The sequence below is a fragment of the Corythoichthys intestinalis genome, chromosome 11 (assembly GCF_030265065.1).
Source record: "Corythoichthys intestinalis isolate RoL2023-P3 chromosome 11, ASM3026506v1, whole genome shotgun sequence".
Classification (NCBI taxonomy): Eukaryota; Metazoa; Chordata; class Actinopteri; order Syngnathiformes; family Syngnathidae; genus Corythoichthys; species Corythoichthys intestinalis.
The window spans coordinates 55,937,016-55,957,230 of record NC_080405.1 but is presented as its reverse complement, the minus strand read 5'-3'; the positions used below and the strand labels follow the sequence as shown (position 1 = coordinate 55,957,230).

Genomic DNA, 20,215 nt, shown 5'->3' with positions numbered 1-20,215 from the left:
ACCCTGAAATGACCCAAAATCAACAGGAAGTGACGCGATAACTACAGGAAGTGACCCCTGAAATGCCTAAAAATCAACAGGAAGTGACCTTGAAATAACCCAAAATCAATAGGAAGTGACCCGATAACTACAGGAAGTGACCCTAAAATGCCTAAAATCAACAGGAAGTGACCTTGAAATGACCCAAAATCAACAGGAAGTGACCCAATAACTACAGGAAGTGGCCCTGAAATACCCCCATAATTTTAATTTGAAAATTGTTTTAACTTTGGAATGTGGAACTTTTATTTATTTATTTATATGATCATATTTAGATTATTTTGTAGTAGTATATTACTTTTGGGGGTTTTAGGAGCATGGGTTGGGTGATTTTTTTTTTTTTTTTTTTTTTTATTAAACAATTTTATTTTTTCAAAAATGTATTATTCATTTTTTAGTGGGTTTGGGTTATACATTGCCTGATTGTTTTTCACGTCCTCTCAATTATTCCTTAACTTTTTTTTCAGTACTTATTTTTGTTGAGTTGTTTTGTTAACATACATCAACATGGTAAATACATGAATAAGTCATTTTGATGCAAATACTGTATTAACAAAACAAAAAAAAAGTTAACGTAGATTGGGTTTTTGTTATTAAGGCTGTCATGTCTTCCTCGTGGCTTATTTGCATACCGCGCGTCGATTGGCAGTCATGCTGGTTTAGCTAGTCGACGATTGGCTGGGGAGGAGCCTGTCTCTTGCTCTGATTGGCCACTGATCCCACCTGGGTTGGATGTGAGCCCGGCAATGAAAACGTGGGCTTGCGTCGCAGACGATTCACAACACAATCACAAACACACACGTGAAGACTAACAAAGTCGCTTTCGAATGGAAGAGTAATAATATTTCTTTTATTTTTTGAATTAAAAATGACTTCCAACGGCTTCCGGATAGATGACTTCCTCGCAGGATGGGTCGGAGGTCAGTGTAACATACAATTTGATGCGTGTCTTGTTGTGTTTGTGGGTTTTTTATAGCACCGCGATTGAATCACGTGACTTCCAAATCTTAGGAACACCTGACTGAAAGCTCACCATTAACTCACAGGCTGCTCTTGACGGCGATAGACGTCCAATCCATTGGTAGAACGCAGTCAGCCCTCCCAATGGACGTCTATAGCCGTCAAAGGCACTAAAACGCGATCATTCAGGTGAAATGGATTGGACGTCTATCGCCGTCGTTGGCTGCCAATTGGGATATGCATGTGTGTGGATCACGTGGGTCTCGTTTACGTTGTTGTGTGTCATTCGGTTTGTGTGTCTTTTTGTGTGTATTTGTGTAACGTGAGTTTGTTTTTGTATTGAGAGTGTAATTTGTGTGGGGTTTTAGGTAGTGTGTGTGTGTGTGTGTGTGTGCATGCGCACATTTTTTGTGTAGTTGTGTGTTTAAAGAGTAATTTTTCTGTGTAATGAGGAAATGTGTGTGTTTTTAGTATCGTGTCATTTGTGTATTGTGTGTGTTTTTATATCGAGTTTGTCATTTGTGTGCAAATTTCTTGTGTAGATGTGTGTTGTTGTTTTTTTTAATCATGTCGTTTCTGTGGTTTTGAATAGGTTATTGTGTGCATGTTTCTTGTGTAGAGTGTTGTGTTGTTTTTATCATGTAGTTTGTGTTTTTTTATGTTTGTTATGTAGATGTTTTTTTGTTTGTTTTGTATGTGGAAATTGTGTGTCTATTTAGGCAGTGTGTGTGTTTGTAGTATGTGTCGTGTGTGTTTTTAGGTAATGTGTGTGCATTGTGTGTCATTCGGGTTGTGTAACGTATGTTTTTGTATCAAGTGTGTCATTTGTGTGTATCTTTGTAATATAAGTGTTTGTAGTGTGTGTCATTGGTGTGGGTTTTGGGTAGTGTGTGTTTGCATTTGGATATTTTTTGTGTAGTTGTGTTGATAGAGTGTGTCAGTTTTTGTGTAATTAGGTTATGTGTGTGTTTTTTGTATCGTGCTATTTCTGCACTGTGTGTGTTTTTGTATCGTGTCATTTGTGTATTGTGCGTGGTTTTATATCAATTTGGTCATTTGTGTGCCAGTTCCTTGATTAGATGTGTGTTTTTTTTTTTCATGTAGTTTGTGTGTTTTTGTATAGGTTATTTGTGTGCATGTTTCTTGTGGAGATGTGTGTTGTTGTTTTTTATCATGTTGTTTGTGTGTTTTTTTATAGGTTATTTGTGTGCATGTTTCTTGTGTAGATGTGTGTTTTTGTTTGTTTTGCATGTGGCAATTGTGTGTCTATTTAGGCAGTGTGTGTGTTTGTATTATGTGTTTTTAGGGATTGTGTGTGCATGTGCATATTGTTGTGTATGGTAGAAATGTGTGGTTTGAGTGTGTATGGGTAGGTACGGGTGTGTGTCTGTTTTAATTGTGTCATTTGTGTATATTTTTGTTGTCATTCTGTGTCATTTGGGTTGTGTGACGTGAATATGTTTATGTGTCAAGTGAGTCATTTGTGTGTATTTTATATAATAATAATAATAGTAATATATGTGTTTGCATTGTGTGTCATTGGTGTGTGTGTGTTTTTGTTTTGTGTTATTTCTGCATTGTGTTTGTTTTTGTATCAGTCATTTGTGTGCATATTTCTTGGGTAGATGTGCATTTGTTTTGTGTGTGGCAATTTTGTGTCTATTCAGGCAATGTGTGTTTGTCTTGTGTTGTATTTGTGTGGGTTTTTAGGTTCTGTTTGTATGTGTGCATGTGCATATTTTTTGTGTATTTGTGTTTCTAGAGTGTGTCATTTTTAGTGTACTTGGGGAATGTGTGTGTGTTTTTCATCGCGTTATTTGTGTATTTTGTGTGTGTTTTTATAGGTCATTTGTGTGCGTATTTCTTTTGTAGTTTGTGTGTGTGTGGCAATTGTGTGTCTATTTTGGCAATATGTGTATTTGTGTATTATATTTGTGTGTATTTTGTGTCATTCAGGTTGTGTGACATCTTTTTGTGTGTTTGTGTAACGTAAGTAAGTCTTTGTATCAAGTGTGCGATTTGTGTGTATTTGTTTAATATACTGGACTGTCTCAGAAAATTAGAATACACAATATTCTAATTTTCTGAGACAGTCCTGTACATTAATCCACCATTTAAAGCAGGGGTGTCCAAACTTTTTGCAAAGGGGACCAGATTTGGCGTGGTAAAAATGTGGGGGGCCGACCTTGGCTGACGTCCTTTACATAGAACAATATACAGGACTGTCTCAGAAAATTAGAATATTGTGTATTCTAATTTCCTGAGACAGTCCAGTATGTGTTTGTAGTGTGTGTCATCGGTGTGGGTTTGTAGGTAGTGTGCTTGAATGTGGATATTTTTTGTGTAGTTGTGTGTTTATAGAGTCAGTTTTTGTGTATTTTGGTCATCTGTGTTTTTTCTATTTTGTCATTTGTGTATTTTGTGTGTTTTTGTGTAAGTCATTTGTCTATTTCTTGTGTAGGAGTGTGTTTTTTGTGTGGCAATTGTGTGTCTATTTAGGCAGTGTGTGTCATTTGTGTGGGTTTTTAGGTAGCATGCGTGTGCATGTGCATATTTTTGTGTACGGTAGAAGTGTGTTATTTGAGTGGGTAATTAGCTAGTGTGTGTTTGTAGAGTGTGTCATATGTGTGGGTTTTTAGGTAGCATGTGTGCATATTGTTGTGTATGGTAGAAATGTGTTAGAGTGTATAATTAGCTAGTGTGTGTGTGTGTGTGTGTGTTTAATGGTGTCATTTGTGTATATTTTTGTGTTTTTGTATCAAGTGGGTCTTTTGTGTGTGTGTCAGCCCATATTTGTGTAAATATGTGTTTGTGTTGTGCATAAGCGGGAGAAAATGGATGGATGGATGGATGGATGGATGGATGGACTTCTTGTTTTGGGGCATTTCGGGGTCATTTTCTGGTCATATTGGGTAACTTCCTGTTTATTTTGAGGCATCTCGCACCTCCTGTAGATATTGGTTGACTTCCTGTTGATTTTGGGGCATTTCGGGGTCACTTCCTGTTCTTATTGGGTCACTTCCTGTTGATTTTGGGGCATTTTGGGGTCACTTCCTGTTCATATTGGGTCACTTCCTGTCAATTTAGGGGTATTTGGGGGTCATTTTCTGTTCATATCGGGTCACTTCCTGTTTATTTTGAGGCATCTCAGACTTACTGTACATATTGGATCACTTCCTATTGATTTTGGGGCATTTCAGGGTCACTTCCTGTTGGTACCGCATAACTTCCTGTTAATTTTGGGGCATTTTGGTGTCATTTGATGTCCATAGTGAGTCGAGTCATTTCCTGCTTAATTTGGGCATTTTGGGGTCATTTTCTGGTCATATTGGGTAACTTCCTGTTTATTTTGAGGCATCTCGCACTTCCTGTTGATTTTGGGGCATTTCGGGGTCATTTTCTGTTCATGTCATGTCACTTCCTGTTTATTTTGAGGCATCTCGTACTTACTGTACATATCGGATCACTTCCTATTGATTTTGGGGCATTTCAGGGTCACTTCCTGTTGATATCACATCACTTCCTGTTAATTTTGGGGCATTTTGGTGTCACTTCCTGTTCATAGTGAGTCATTTCCTGCTTATTTGGGGTATTCCGGGGTCATTTTCTGGTCATTTGGGGACCAGTTCATTTTGAGGCATCTCACACTTCCTGTAGATATTGGTTCACTTCTGTTGATTTTGGGGCATTTCAGGGTCACTTCCTGTTCATATTGGGTCACTTCCTGTTAATTTAGAGGTATTTTGGGGTCATTTTATGTTCATATCGGGTCACTTCCGGTTTATTTTGGGGCATCTGAGACTAACTGTACATATTGGATCACTTCCTATTGATTTTGGGGCATTTCAGGGTCAATTCCTGTTGATACCACATCACTTCCTGTTAAATTTGGGGCATTTTGGTGTCACTTCCTGTTCATAGTGAGTAATTTCCTGTTTATTTGGGGTATTTTGGGGCCATTTTCTGGTCATATTGGGTTACTTCCTGTAAATTTCAGGTCACTTCCTGTTGGTTTAGGAGCATTTCAGAGTCATTTTCTTTTCATATCAGGTCACTTCCCGTTACTTTTGGGGTATCTCGGACTTACTGTACATATAGGGTCGATTCCTTGGGGAATTTGGGGGTCACCTGCTGTTCATATCGTGTCACTTCCTGTTGATTTAGCAGCAATTCGGAGGTCGCTTTCTGTTCATATCAGGTCACTTCCTGTTGATTTTGGGTCATTTCGGGGTCACTTCATGTTCATATATAGTCTATATTATCAGATTTCTCAGTTTTACTGGATCGGACGTCAATTGCCGTCATTCTGATGTTGATCTTTGCGTGTTGGCAGGGGCATCCAGCGTGGTAGTGGGACATCCTCTGGACACTGTCAAGGTAAAAACAAAATGGCGGCCGAGACGTGAAACAATCCTGCATGTGTTTTTGCACCTGTATTGACCATGCACGTGGTGTCGGTTCAACGCAGACGCGGCTCCAAGCTGGAAAAGGCTACAAGAGCACCATGCACTGCATCGTCACCACCTACAGGAAGGAAGCGGTATGTCACGCAAAAACATTAACTGGCATTAATTGTTCCATAGATCTGCTAGGAATATATTCCTTGTATCAATGTGGAAAAGATGCTGTTTATGGGAGGAACCTTCACAAAAATACACGGCTGCTGATTGGACAATGATCACGGTCAATCCATGTTAAGCCACAGGATGGAGTATTAGTTTGCGGAAGAATGTATTTTCGAGTCACTTCCTGTTGATTTGGAGGCATTTCAAGGTTACTTCCTGTTGTTTTACGGGGGGTTTGGGGGTTACCTACTGAAAGATCAGGTCACTTCATATTGATTTGGGGGCATTTCGAGGTCACTTCCTGTTATTTGGGGGGCATTTCAGGGGCATTTCCTGTTTATGTTGAGTCACTTCCTGTTAATTTGTGGGTATTTTGAGGTCATTTCCTGTTATCAAGTCACATTCTGTTGTTTTGGGTTTTTGGGGGGGTCACTTCCTGTTATGTCAGGTCACTTCCTGTTGATTTCAGGGCATTTTGAGGTCACTTCCTGTTCATTTGGGGGTAGTTCAGGTTAATTTCCTGTTATTATTGGGCCAATTCCTGTTAATTTGGGGACATTTTTTGGGTCACTTCCTGTTATCAAGTCACTTCCTGTTGTTTTGGGGTTATCTCAGGGTCATTTTCTGTAATATCATTTCACTTCCTGTTGATTTGGGGGCATTTCGAGGTCCCTTCCTGTTGTTTTGGGGTTACTCTGTAATATCAGTTCAGTTTCTATTGATTAGGGAGCATTTCAAGGTCATTTCATGTTGATATTGTGCCACTTCCTGTTAATCTGGGGGCATTCTGAGGTCACTTCCTGTTGGTTTGGGGTTATTTCGGGGTCCTTTCCTGTTAATATTGGGTAACTTCCTGTTAATTTGGGGGCATTTCTGGTCGCTTGCTGTTATCAAATCACTTCCTATTGATTTGGGGGCGTTTCGAGGTCACTTCCTGTCGATTTGGAGGCATTTCAGGGTCATTTCCTGATATCAGGTCCCTTCCTGTTGTTTTGGGGTTATTTCAGGGTCACTTTCTGTAATATCCTTTCACTTCCTGTTGATTTTGAGGCAATTTGAGGTCACTTCCTGTTAAATTGGAGAAATTTCGATATCACTTCCTGTGTTTTGGGATTAATTTCTATAATATCAGGTCACTTCATGTTGATTTGGGACATTTCAGGGTCATTTCATGTTGATATTGGGCCATTACTGTTAATTTGGGGGCATCCTGAGGCCACTTCCTGTTGGTTTGGGGTTATTTCGGGGTCAGTTCCTGTTAATATTGGGTCACTTCCTGTTAATTTAGGTGCGTTTTGGGGTCACTTCCAGTTATCAAGTCACTTCCTGTTGTTTTGGGGGCATTTCGAGGTTACTTACTGTTGGTTTTGGTTTATTTTAGGGTCACGTTCTGTAATATCAGGTCACTTCCTGTTGATTTTGAGGCATTCCATGGTCACTTCCTGTTGGTTTTGGTTTATTTTAGAGTCACTTCCTGTTTCGAGGTTATTTTGGGGTTACTTTCTGTAACATCAGGTCACTTCCTGTTAATTTGGGGGCATTTCGGGGTCACTTGCTGTTATCAAGTCACTTCCTCTTGTTTTGGGGGCATTTCGAGGTTACTTTTTGTTGTTTTGGGGGGGTTTTTGGGTCACTTTTTGTAATATCAGGTCACTTCCTGTTGATTTGGAGGCATTCCAGGGTCACCTCCTGTTGATTTTGGTTTATTTTAGGGTCACTTCCTGTTTTGAGGTTATTTTGGGGTTACCTTGTATACTATCAGGTCACTTCGGGTTAATTTAAGAGCATTTCAAGGTCATTTCCTGTTGAGATTGGGTCACTTCCTGTTAATTTGGGGGCATTTCAATGTCACTTCCTATTGTTTTGGGGTTAATTTCTATACTATCTGGTCATTTCCTGTTGATTTTGGGCATTTCAGGGTCATTTCCTATTGATATTGGGTAACTTCCTGTTATCAAGTCACATCCTGTTGTTTTGGGGGAGGTTTCGGGGTTCGTCCCTGTTCATACCGGTCACTTCCTGTTGATTTGTGGGCATTTCAGAGTCATATCGTGTTAATGTTTGGTTACTTACTGTTAATTCAGGGGCATTTTGATGTCACTTCCTGTTGTTTTGGGGTTACTTTCGAAAATGTCAGGGCACTTTGACGTTTATTTGGGGCATTTCAGGGTTATTTCCTGTCGATATCGGGTCACTTCCTGTTATCGAGTTGTGCATCCTGTTGTTTTGTAGGGGATTTCGGAGTCACTTCATGTTGATTTCAGCTGAATGGACGTTTTTGTGCCATTGTAATGAATGGGTATATTATTGGCAAATTTTGGCCAAAGTGTTTTTTATGGGTAAAAGCTTTTGCAAAAACTGGTGTAAGGTTTCAATTACGAAAAATGAAATTTTTTTCTATATTTTTTTCTCCTCAGGCGGCAGGCTTCTTCAAAGGCATGTCCTTCCCCGTGGCCACCATCGCGGCCTACAACTCGCTGGTTTTCGGCTTCTTCAGCAACGCGCAGCGCTCCATCTGCAAGCGGCGCTATGGCGACGAGCGCCACCCCGCCGGATTGGTCGACGTGGCCGCCGCCAGCATGCTGACCGGCCTGGTGTCGGTGAGCCTCGGCGCCCCCATCGACCTGGTCAAGATTCGGCTACAGATGCAGACCGCTGGCAGGGCAGGTAAGTCCAGCTAACAGTCTAAAACCTTCCCCACCAAAAAATTAAATAAAAACCTTTGTAAACAATTGAAGGATTTTTCATAGGTGCCAATCAACCCCAAAAACTAAAAAAAAATTAAACAAAACAAAAAATAAGTTTTGTAAAAATTAGAAGTTTTTAACTCAACTGTTTGCTGCGATGCGTGGTATACCGGGTCACTTCCTGTTGATTTTGAGGCATTGAGGGGTCACTTCCTGTTTGTATGGGTGACGTCCTGTTGATTTAGAAGCATTTCAGGGTCGCTTCCTGTTTATTTTGGGGCTTTTCAGGGTCACTTCCTGTTCATATTTGATCACTTCCTGTTGATGTAAGAGCATTTTGGGGTCACTTTCGGTTCAAATTGGTCACTTCCTGTTTATTTTTAAGCATCTTGGACTTCCTGCAGATATTGAGTCACTTCCTGTTGATTTTGAGGCATTTGAGGTCACTTCCTGTTCATATTGGGTCACTTTCGGTTGATTTAAGGGCATTTTGGGGTTACTTTCTGTTCATATTGGGTCACTTCCTGTTTATTTTTGGGCATCTTAGACTTCCTGTAGATATTTGGTCACCTCCTGTTATTTTGGAGCATTTCAGGGTCACTTTCTGTTCATATTGGGTCACTTCCTTTTGATTTTGAGACATTTCAGGCTTTCTGTAGATATTGGGTCACTTCATGTTTATTTTGGGGCATTTCAGGGTGACTTCCTGTTCATATTTAAAAACTTCCTGTTGATTTAATAGCATTTCGGGATCACTTTCGGTTCATATCGGGTCACTTTGTTTATTTTTTGGCATCATTGGCACTTCCTGTAGATATTGGGTCACTTCCTGTTGATCTGCCATCATTTTAAGGTCACTATCTGTTGATATCGGGACTTCCTTTTGCTTTTCTGGCATTTAGGGGTAACTTCCTGTCGATATTGAGTGACTTGGTTTCCAAATCAATAGGAATGAATTGAAGTTTTTGTGCCATTGAAATGAATGGAAGTCAATAGGAAGTTTTGCCTATTAGAAAAGAATGGGAGTCTTTTTGGCTAATTCTGTCCGAACCATTTTTGGCAATAACTACGCAACATTCATGCCCCTTAAATGCAAACACTTTCAAAGCAAACCATGACAACGCCACTCTAGTTATACAAGTCCTCAAAGCAGCAAAGTTTGATTCGAAGCATTTTTCTAATCAAATTGCTCGAGTTAATCGATTAATTGTTGCAGCACTAATACACGATATACCATAGATGGTAACTTTTGAAATACATGTAAAGCTACCAATAATAAGTAGTTTTACACGATCAGCAGATAAGTTGATGTTTTAAACTGAGATTTTGATGACTTCAGTGTGAATGTTGTCATGTTACAAATTGAAAAAGCCAGAACATTGGCACTAAAACATGTTGACTTATTAACGGCGGGTCCAGTGAAGCTGAAATCGAAAGTTGATTTTGCAGTCGATGCTTAACAGACGAGCTTGTCCGTCTACACGTGTAACATTTAGAGCGGTCAGCGAACCACGTCTGCAAAACTTAATCCGGCTCCTTGGCGTGCACCAAGGTATTCCGAAAGCAGACGCCCGATCGAGTGAGCGACATGCCGCCGCCTCAAAAAGATTGTGACAATTCGGCTTGATTATTTACTACCCTAATGCTTCCATGTGTTTCCCCCAAAAACAAAACAATTGACTTGAGGAGATGTTTTAACTCCTTGGCTGCCACTGACGCCACGTTATCAATTCAATCAATAGTTTTTAAATTTTTGTTTACATTTCAAATGTCTTACCATTTTTTTGTCCAAATCACATGGTTTTCCCATTTAAAAAAATGCAGGACGCTATGGCGCACAAAGTTGCATAATGTATTTTTTGCCAAAAAGGAACATTTTGGCCAAGATTTGCCCAAATGGGCAAAATTTCCCATTCATTTCCAATGACCATATTTGCTATTCATTTCAATGGGGCAAAAACCTCCATTCACTCCTATTGATTTCAAACCCAACTGACCCAATACGAACAGGAAGTAACCCTAAAATGCCTCCAAAGCAACAGGAAGTGACAGTAAAATGACTCAAAATCAATAATAAGTGACCCTAAGAGCCGCAAAATGGACAGGAAGCGACCCTAAAATGCCCCCAAATTAACAGGAAGTGACTGGATATGTACAGGAAGTTGACCTGAAATGCCCCCAAATTAACAGGATGTGACCCTAAAACCCTCCCATATCAACAGAAAGTGACCCAATACGTACAGGAAGTGAACCTGAAATGCCCCCAAATCAACAGGAAGTTGACCTGAAATGCCCCCAAATTAACAGGATGTGACCCTAAAACCTCCCCATATCAACAGGAAGTGACCCAATATGTACAGGAAGTGAACCTGAAATGCCCCCAAATCAACAGGGAGTGACCCTAAAATGCCCCCAAATTAACAGTAAGTGACCCCATAACTACAGGGAGTGACACTGAAATGCCCAACAACCAACAGGAAGTGACCCGATATCAACAGGAAGTGACCCTGGAATGCCTCAAAATCAATAGAAAGTGACCCAATATGTACTGGAAGTTAACCCAAAATGCCCCCGAATTAACAGTATATGATATATATGTATATACATATATATATATGTATGTGTATATATGTATATATCAACAGGGAGTGACCCAATATGAACAGGAAGTGACCCCAAACTGCCCCTTAATCAATAGGAAGTGACCCTGAAGTGCCCAAAATCAACAGGAAGCGACCCAATACGTACAGGAAGTTAACCTGAAATGCGCCCAAATTAACAGGAAGTTACACTAAAATCCCCCGCCAAAAAAATCAACAGGATGTGACTGGATATCTACAGGAAGTGACCAGAAATGCCTTCCGAATCAACAGGAAGTCACCCTGGAATTCCTCAAAATCAACAGGAAGTGACCTAAAATGTACAGGAAGTTAATCCCAAATGCTCCCAAATTAACAGGATGTGACCCTAAAACCCTCCCATATCAACAGGAAGTGACCTCAAAGCAACAGAAAGTGACCCAATATGAACAGGAAGTGACCCCAAACTGCCCCCTAATCAATAGGAAGTGACCCTGAAGTGCCCAAAATCAACAGGAAGCGACCCAATATGTACAGGAAGTTAACCTGAAATGCGCCCAAATTAACAGGAAGTTACACTAAAATCACCCGCCAAAAAATCAACAGGATGTGACTGGATATCCACAGGAAGTGACCAGAAATGCCTCCGAATCAACAGGAAGTCACCCTGGAATTCCTCAAAATCAACAGGAAGTGACCTAAAATGTACAGGAAGTTAATCCCAAATGCTCCCAAATTAACAGGATGTGACCCTAAAACCCTCCCATATCAACAGGAAGTGACCCAAAATGAACAGGAAGTGACCTCAAAGCAACAGAAAGTGACCCAATATGAACAGGAAGTGACCTGAAATGCCTCTTAATCAACAGGAAGTGACCCTGGAATGCCTCAAAATCAACAGGAAGTTACCCAATATAAACAGGTAGTGACCCTGAAATGCCCCCAAATAAACGGAATGTGACCCAGTATCTACAGGAAGTGACCCTGAAATGCCCCAAAATCAACAGGAAGTGACTCTTAAATGCCTCAAAATCAATAGGAAGTGACCCAAAATGTACTGCAAGTTAAGCTGAAATGCCCCAGATCAACGGGAAGTGACCCGATATCTACAAGGAAGTGACTTGAAGTACCCCAAAATCAACAGGAAGTGACCCAATATGTACAGGAAGAAACCCGAAATGCCCCTAAATCAACAGGAAGTGACCCTAAAATCCTTTTTAAAAAAAAAGCAAAGCATCCTTACATTGCTGACTTTGCCTATTTCTTTTGGTGTTCAGAAAGTTTCCAGTTGGCGGGCAGCATGTCATCTCACGGCGTGACGGCGGCGCCGGCGGGCGCGCGCTCGCTGCACGTGGCCAACAGCGCCGGCGGCGCCATCAACGTGTACCGCGGGCCCGTCCACTGCATCAACAGCATCGTGCAGCGCGAGGGACTCCGGGGTCTGTACCGGGGGGGCGTGGCCATGCTGCTCAGAGACATCCCCGGCTACGCGCTCTACTTCGTTCCCTACGCCGTCTTCTGCGACCTCCTCAAAAGCGACGGCGCTACCGCACCGCACCCCTGCGCCATTTGGTTAGCCGGCGGACTCGCAGGTCAGAATCATATTTATTAGAACATACAAACAACACGTCATATGGGTGATTCACTTAAAAGCGATGCATTACGGTAATGAAGGACATTTACTAGAGCTAGCTTAAAATAGCAGAATGCTATGATGACTGTCTAATCGCGAAAAGCTAAAGCTGTTAATATGTAATGCAAAAGCTCACATTCCTTTCATTCATACACCAAAACAGGCAGAATTGATCTTTTTTTTTTTTTAAATCCAGGACGCTAAGGTGCACATAAGTTCTATACAGTTTTGGCAAAAAAAGTACGGTTTGGCCAAAATTTGCGAAAAAAATACCCATTTATTTCTAATGGCCGTATTCACCATTCATTTCAATGGCAGAAAAACTTCTATTCACTCCTATTGATTTTTAACCCAAGTGACCCGATATCAACAGGTGACCCCAACCCAACAGGAAGTGACCCAACATGTACAGGAAGTGAACCTGAAATGCACCCTAATCAACAGATAGTGACCTGATTTAAGCAGTAGGTGTCCCTGAAATGCCTCCATATCAACAGGAAGTGACCCAATATGAACAGGAAGTGACCCTGAAATGCCCCAAAATCAACAGGAAGTGACCCATAATGAGCAGGAAGTGACCTTAAAATGTCCCTAAGAAAGGAAGTGACCCAATATGAACAGGAAGTGACCCTGAAATGCCCCCAAATCAACAGCTAGAGGCATTTCAGGGTCACTTCCTGTTTATCTGGGGGCATTTTAGAGTCACTTCCTTCCTGTTCATTTTGGGTCACTTCATGTGGATTTGGGGGCATTTCAGGGTCACTTCCTAAACCCTAAACCCTCAGGTCACTTGGATTGGAAATCAATAGTAGTGAATGGAAGTCGTCATCATCGTTATCATCTACCGCTTGATCTGGGGTCGGGTCGCGGTGGCTGCAGCTTTAGCAGGGAAGCCCAGACCTCCCAATCACACTCCTCCAGGTCTCACTGTCATTGCCCACGTGAGCGTTGCAGTCCCCCAACAGAACGAGGGAGTTCCCAGAGGGAGTGCTCTCCAGCACACCCTCCAAGGACTCCAAACAGGGTGGGTACTCTGAGCTTCTGTTTGGTGCGTAAGCACAAACAACAGTCAGGACCCGTCCCCCGACCCGAAGGCGAAGGGAGGGTACCCTCTCGTCTACTGGGGTGAACCCCGACGTACAGGTGCCAAGCCGGGTGCAGTAAGTATGCCCAGACCTGTCGGCGCCTCTCACCGTGGGTAACTCCAGAGTGGAAGACGGTCCAACCCCTCTCGAGAGGATTGGTACCTGAACCCAAACTGTGCATGGAGGAGAGTCCGACTACATCAAGTTGAAACTTCTAAGCCTCACACACCAGCTCGGGCACCTTCCCTGCCAGAGAGGTGACAGTCCTTGTCCCAAGAGTTAGCTTCTGTAGCTGGGGGTCGGACTGCCAAGGCCTTTGGCTGCCGCCCAACTCCATACACACCCGACCCCTTTGGCCCCTACAGGTGGTGAGCCCATAGGAAGGAGGACCCATGTTTCCTTTTCGGGCTGTGCCCAGCCAGGCCCCATGGGAACAGGCCCAGCCACCAGACGCTTGCCTTCGAGCCCCCCACCTCCCACCTTGATAATCCCCCACCTACTGGATATACATTAGGGTTGGTAGTGGGTACAATTACTTTCTAGTGTCAGTACTTTTCCATTCCTTACCATACTTTGGACAACCTTACTAAGAGTGCGTTCATGGTTAAAACCAGCAAAGTGCAAACATGCGTGCGTGCGAGCAGCTGCTGTTTTTCATTTTGGTAAGGGCATTGTTTGGCAAAATGGATTCCAGATGAAGGCTTGGCGAAGCTCGCCGACACGTGAGTCGGGAAAACGCGGCGCTGCTAAAACCAAAAAAGAAAAAAAAAGATAAACTCAGTCAATGTGCAAAGGCGTCAAAAGCAGCAAAAGTCCAATATGATTAGACGAGCAAAGTCCAATCATGTGAGCGGTCGCCCTCCGTAACCTCGTGTGCTTCACACAACAACAAATTTCAACTAAACTTTAAAGTTAGGCACCACTTTTTGGTTATTTTGAATGAGTTTTTGATGATTTGGGGGCATTACTAGATCACTTCCTGTATATTTTGAGTCACTTCCTGTTCATTTTGGAGCAATTTAAAGACACTAGAAGATGAAATTTGGACAAATTGCTATGCTAGCTTTACTGGTATGCTTGGGATATTAGGTCACTTCCTGTTTTTTTTTTTTGGGTTCACTTCCTGTTCATGTTGGATCACTTCCTGTTGATATGGGGGATTTTGGGTGCAATTATTGTTGATTTAGGGGCATTTCAGGGTCACTTCCTGTTGATATGAGAGTTTTGGGATCACTACCTGTTGATTTAGGGGCATTTGGATTTCACTTCCTGTTCATATTTAGTCACTTCCTGTGGATATGGAGGGTTTTGGGGTAACTTTGTGTTTAGGGGCATTTCAGGGTCAGCTCCTGTACATCTTGGGTCACTTCCTATTGATATTGGGCATTTCAGGGTCACTTTCTGTACGTATTATGTCACTTCTTGCTGATTTGGGGGCATTTTGGGTTCTCTCCTTGTACATATTGGGTCACTTCCTGTTGATTTTGAGGCATTACAGGGTCTATTCCTGTTGAAATCGGGTCCCTTCCTGTTGATTTTGAGGCATTCTGTGGTCACTTCCTGTTCATATTGGGTCACTTTCTGTTGATATGGGGCATTTCAAGTTTACTTCCTGTACATATTGGGTCACTTCCTGTTGATTTTGAGGCATTACATGGTCTATTCCTGTCAAAATCGGGTCCCATCCTGTTGATTTTGGGGCATTTCAGGGTCCCATTCTGTACATATTGGGTAACTTCCTGTTGTTATGGGGCATTTCAGGGTCACTTCCTATACGTATTAGGTCACTTCTTGCCAATTTTGGGGCAATTTGGGTTCTCTTCTTGTACCTATTGGGTCACTTCCTGTTGTTATGGGGCATTTCAGGGTCTCTTCCTGTACATATTGGGTCACTTCCTGTTGTAATGGGGCATTACAGGGTCACTTCCTGTAGATATTGGCTCACTTCCTATTGATTTTGGTGCATTTTAGGGTCACTTCCAATAGATATTTAGTCACTTCCTGTTTTTTTTAAGGCATTACAGGGTCACTTCCTGTAGATATACTCTCACTTCCAATTGATTTTGGGGCGTTTTAGGGTCACTTCCTGTAGATATTGGGGCACTTCCTTTTGATTTTGAGCCATTCCAGGTTCACTTCTTGTTCATATTGGGTCACTTCCTGTTGATTTTGAGGCATTACAGGGTCACTTCTTGTTCATATTGGGTCACTTCCTGTTGTTTTTAAGGTATTACATGGTCACTTCCTGTACATATTAGGTCACTTCCTGCTGACTTTGGGGCATTTTGGGTGCACTTCTTGTACATATTGGGTCACTTCTGTTGATTTTGAGGCATTATAGGGTTCATTCCTGTCGAAATCGGGTCACTTCCAGTTGTTTTTGGTGCATTTTAGGGTCACTTTCTGTTGATTTTGACGCATCACAGACTTTTAGTAGCTATCTGGTCAGTTCCTGTTTTGTTGTAGGGCATTTCAGGTTCACTTCCTTTTCATATTGGGTCACTTCCTGTTGTTTTGGTGGCATTTCAGGGTCACTTCCTGTTCATATTTGGTCACCTCCTGTTGATTCGGGGGTGTTTTGGGGTCACTTCTTTTTCATATCGGGTCACTTGTGTTGGAAATCAATTGGAGTGAATGGAAGTTTTTGTTCTATTGAAATGAATGGCAGACGAAGAGGGTCATTGGAAGCCAATGGGAAATTTTGGCGACAGAAAATTTTTGAAAAAAAAAAAATCATTTATGTTGAACTGAAAATGGTTCGAGTATCAATATCAAGTTAAAAAATTGATTTTCGTGATAACAGTAACTGTTAACGAGGTGGTTCAATTCGAAACAGCGAGTGACTGAAGTGTTTTTGTCAGGTGCCATTTCCTGGGTGACGGCCACGCCCGCTGACGTGGTGAAGAGTCGCCTGCAGGCCGACGCCCACCTGCACAGGAAGTACAACGGCGTCCTTCACTGCATTCTACACAGCTACAAGACTGAAGGCGTACAGGTGAGGATAGAAGTGCAATGATTGTTTGTATACCTAGTTTAAAAAAGAAGAAAAAAAAACTATAACTAGGTAACGCAAATGTTACTTTATTTATGGTGGCTTAGCATGTCATGCAAAACCTACCATCAAAATATTTTTAATCAATGGCATTTTTTTTTACTCTGAAAAACAAACGTAAAAGCTTACATTCACTCCTATTAATTTCCAACCCAAATGACCCGATATCAACAGGAAGTGCACCGAAATGCCCCAAAATGATCAGGAAGTGACCCTGGAAGTGACCCAATATCGACAGGAAGTGAACCCGAAATGCCCCCAAATCAACAGGAAGTGATCCCAAAATCCCCCCATATCAACAGGAAGTGATCTAATATAAACAGGAAGTGACCCTGGAATGCCTCAATATCAACAGGAAGTGACCCAATATCTAGAGGAAGTAAACCCAAAATGCCCCCAAATAAACAGGAAGTGGCTCTTAAATGCCTCAAAATCAATAGGAAGTGAACCTGGAAAGGCTCAATATCAACAGGAAGTGACCCGATATCTACAGGAATTGATTCTGAAATGCCTCAGAATCAACAGGAAGTGACCCTGTAATGTCTCAAAATCAACAGGAAGTGACCCAATATGTACAGGAAGTGAACTTGAAATGCCCCCAAATCAACAGGAAGTTACCCCAAAATCCCTCCATATTAATAGGATGTGACCTAATATGAACAGGAAGTGACCCTGGAATGCCTCACCATCAACAGGAAGTGACCCAATATCTATAGGAAGTGAACCCAAAATGCCCCCAAATAAACAGGAAATGGCTCTTAAATGCCTCAAAATTAACAGGAAGTGACCCCGAAATGTCCCAAGATCAACAGGAAGTGACATGACAGCTACAGGAAGTGACCCAATATCTAGAGGAAGTCCGAGATGCCTCAAAATCAACAGGAAATGACCCGATAACAACAGGAAGTAACTCTGGAATGCCTCAAATTCAACAGGAAGTGACCCAATATGTACAGGAAGTGAACCCGATATGCCCCCAGATCAACAGGAAGTGACCCGATATCTACAGGAAGTGACCCTAGAATGCCTCAAAGTCAATAGGAAGTGACCCAATATTTACAGAAAGTTATCACGAAATCCCTCCATATCAACAGGAAGTGGCCCAATATGAACAGGAAGTGACGTGATTTCAACAGGAAGTCTGAGATGCCTCAAAATCAACAGGAAGTGACCCAATATGTACAGGAAGTGAACCCGAAATGCCCCCAGATCAACAGGAAGTGACCATGGAATGCCTCAAAATATGCGGGATGTGACCCTAGATTGCCTCAAAATCAACAGGAAGTGACCCAATATGTACAGGAAGTGAACCCGAGATGCCCCCAAATCAACAGGAAGTGACCCAATATCGAGAAGTCCGAGATGCCTCAAAATCAACAGGAAATGACCCGATAACAACAGGAAGTAACTCTGGAATGCCTCAAATTCAACAGGAATTGACCCAATATGTACAGGAAGTGAACCCGATATGCCCCCAGATCAACAGGAAGTGACACGATATCTACAGCAAGTGACCCTGAAAGGCCTCAAAATCAACAGGAAATGACCTGATAACAACAGGAAGTAACTGTGGAATGCCTCAAATTCAACAGGAAGTGACCCAATATGTACAGGAAGTGAACCCGAAATGCCCCCAGATCAACAGGAAGTGACCCGACAGCTACAGGAAGTGACCCTGGAATGCCTCAAAGTCAATAGGAAGTGACCCAATATTTACAGAAAGTTACCACGAAATCCCTCCAATCAACAGGAAGTGACCCAATATGAACAGGAAGTGACGTGATTTCAACAGGAAGTCCGAGATGCCTCAAAATCAACAGGAAGTGATCCGATTACGACAGGAAGTAACCCTGGAATGGCTCAAAATCAACAGGAAGTGACCAATATGTGCAGGAAGTGAACCCCGAATACTCCAAAATAAAACAGGAAGTGACATGATATGTACTGGAAGTTTGAGATGCCTCAAAATCAAAAGGAAGTGACCAGATCTACCAACTCTCACAGCAAAACGACCATTGTAATTTCTCCCAAAAATGTATTTTCACGTTGATACATGTATTAATTTTTGGTATGTGTGTTTGTGCGCGCAGGTGTTTTTTCGCGGCGCGTCAGTGAACGCCATCCGCGGCTTCCCCATGAGCGCCACCATGTTCTTGGGCTACGAGCTATCCTTGCAGTTCTTCCAGCGCTTTTAGCCGTGCACGGCGACGCTTCTTTCTTGTTCAACTTGTAATTATCCGACAAGTTACACCTTTTTTTGTGTGTGTCAATATCCTTAACTTTTGTCTTGTTACACACAATGAGTCTTATTTGAATGCTTAATTTTTATTTCTTTACAAACAATGTAATATACTGTAAATAGTTTGTGTTTCTTATATTAAGAAAAGCTTATTGTATTCATGTATTCATGTGATGTTACTACATAGACAATTGCGTTCTGCAAGAAATCTATTTTTTGTTTAGTCGCCTCACGCTATGTTCATGTGTAAAGTGCCATTCCAGTGTCTCTTTGTACAGAAATAAAATGAATCTTTTACAAAAGTTGTCGTTTTTTTCCCTACTGTACCAACGGGCTGAATTTCATAACTGCTTTTAATATGTTGACCTTCACGACATTGTATTAGTTTGAGCCAGGGGCGGAGTGGGGGCGGGGCTATAGTCATTGAAAGACCGGCCCACTTCATTGACGATGTTGGATGCCATCCAGCTAGCAATACAGAGAGGTCCATTACTAATATTCTTTAACCTTGGCCAGAACGTATTCAGAACTGTGGATTTACAGTACCACGAAAATGAGAACTGGAACCAGATCAAAGTATGCATGTAGGAGTTTTAATTCAATTTTCCTAAATTTTGGTACAGTAAAAATGCATAGTTTTGAGTACGTGAGTAGTCAGCGAGGTCCACTATTGATATTCACCAACCTTGGCTAGAACTTTTACAAAATTGTGGATTTACAGTACCACAAAAATGAGAACTGTAACCTGATCCACATATGTATGCAGGACGTTTTATACAAATTTGCTATATATTTGTACGGTAAAAATGCTTAGTTTTAAGTCTGGGAGTAGTCAGAGAGGTCTACTACTAATATTCACTAACTTTAGCCAGAATGTATTCAGAACGGTGGATTTACAGTACCACAAAAATGAGAACTATAACCTGATCAATGCATGTATGTGGGACATTTTATTCAATTTTGCTATATATTTGTACAGTAAAAATGCTTAGTTTTAAGCATGGGAGTAGTCAGAGAAGTCTCCTACTAATATTCACTAACTTTAGCCAGAATGTATTCAGAACGGTGGATTTACAGTACCACAAAATTGAGAACTGTAACCTGATCAAAGTATGCATGTAGGACTTTTAATTCATGTTTTTTCTAAATTTTGGTACAGTAAAAATGCATAATTTTGAGTACGTGAGTAGTCAGCAAGGTCCACTACTGATATTCACCAACCTTGGCCAGAACGCATTCAGAATTGCGGATTTACAGTACCACAAAAATGAGAACTGTAACCAAATCAAAGTCAACATGTAGGATTTTTAATTCAAATTTTTTATATATTTGTACAGTATAAATGCTTAGTTTTAAGCATGGGAGTAGTCAGCGAA

The 20,215-nt window shown here is 41.6% G+C and overlaps 1 protein-coding gene across 3 annotated transcripts; it reads left to right on the top strand.

Annotated features, from left to right (window-relative positions):
* The first annotated feature begins 798 nt into the window (after window positions 1–798).
* Window positions 799–19,097, top strand: slc25a48 (solute carrier family 25 member 48). Of its 3 annotated transcripts, none has more exons than XM_057850598.1 (7): window positions 799–959; window positions 5,333–5,376; window positions 5,468–5,539; window positions 7,982–8,231; window positions 12,108–12,422; window positions 16,410–16,543; window positions 18,691–19,097. In XM_057850598.1, exons 1-7 carry the CDS (start codon window positions 908–910, stop codon window positions 18,793–18,795), a joined length of 972 nt encoding a protein of 323 aa, XP_057706581.1. In that variant the 5' UTR covers window positions 799–907; the 3' UTR covers window positions 18,796–19,097. The 3 variants fall into 3 exon arrangements, with proteins under 3 accessions (XP_057706581.1, XP_057706583.1, XP_057706582.1); XM_057850599.1 differs by lacking the exon at window positions 799–959 and adding an exon at window positions 1,032–1,242; XM_057850600.1 differs by lacking the exon at window positions 12,108–12,422.
* Window positions 19,098–20,215: the final 1,118 nt, after the last annotated feature.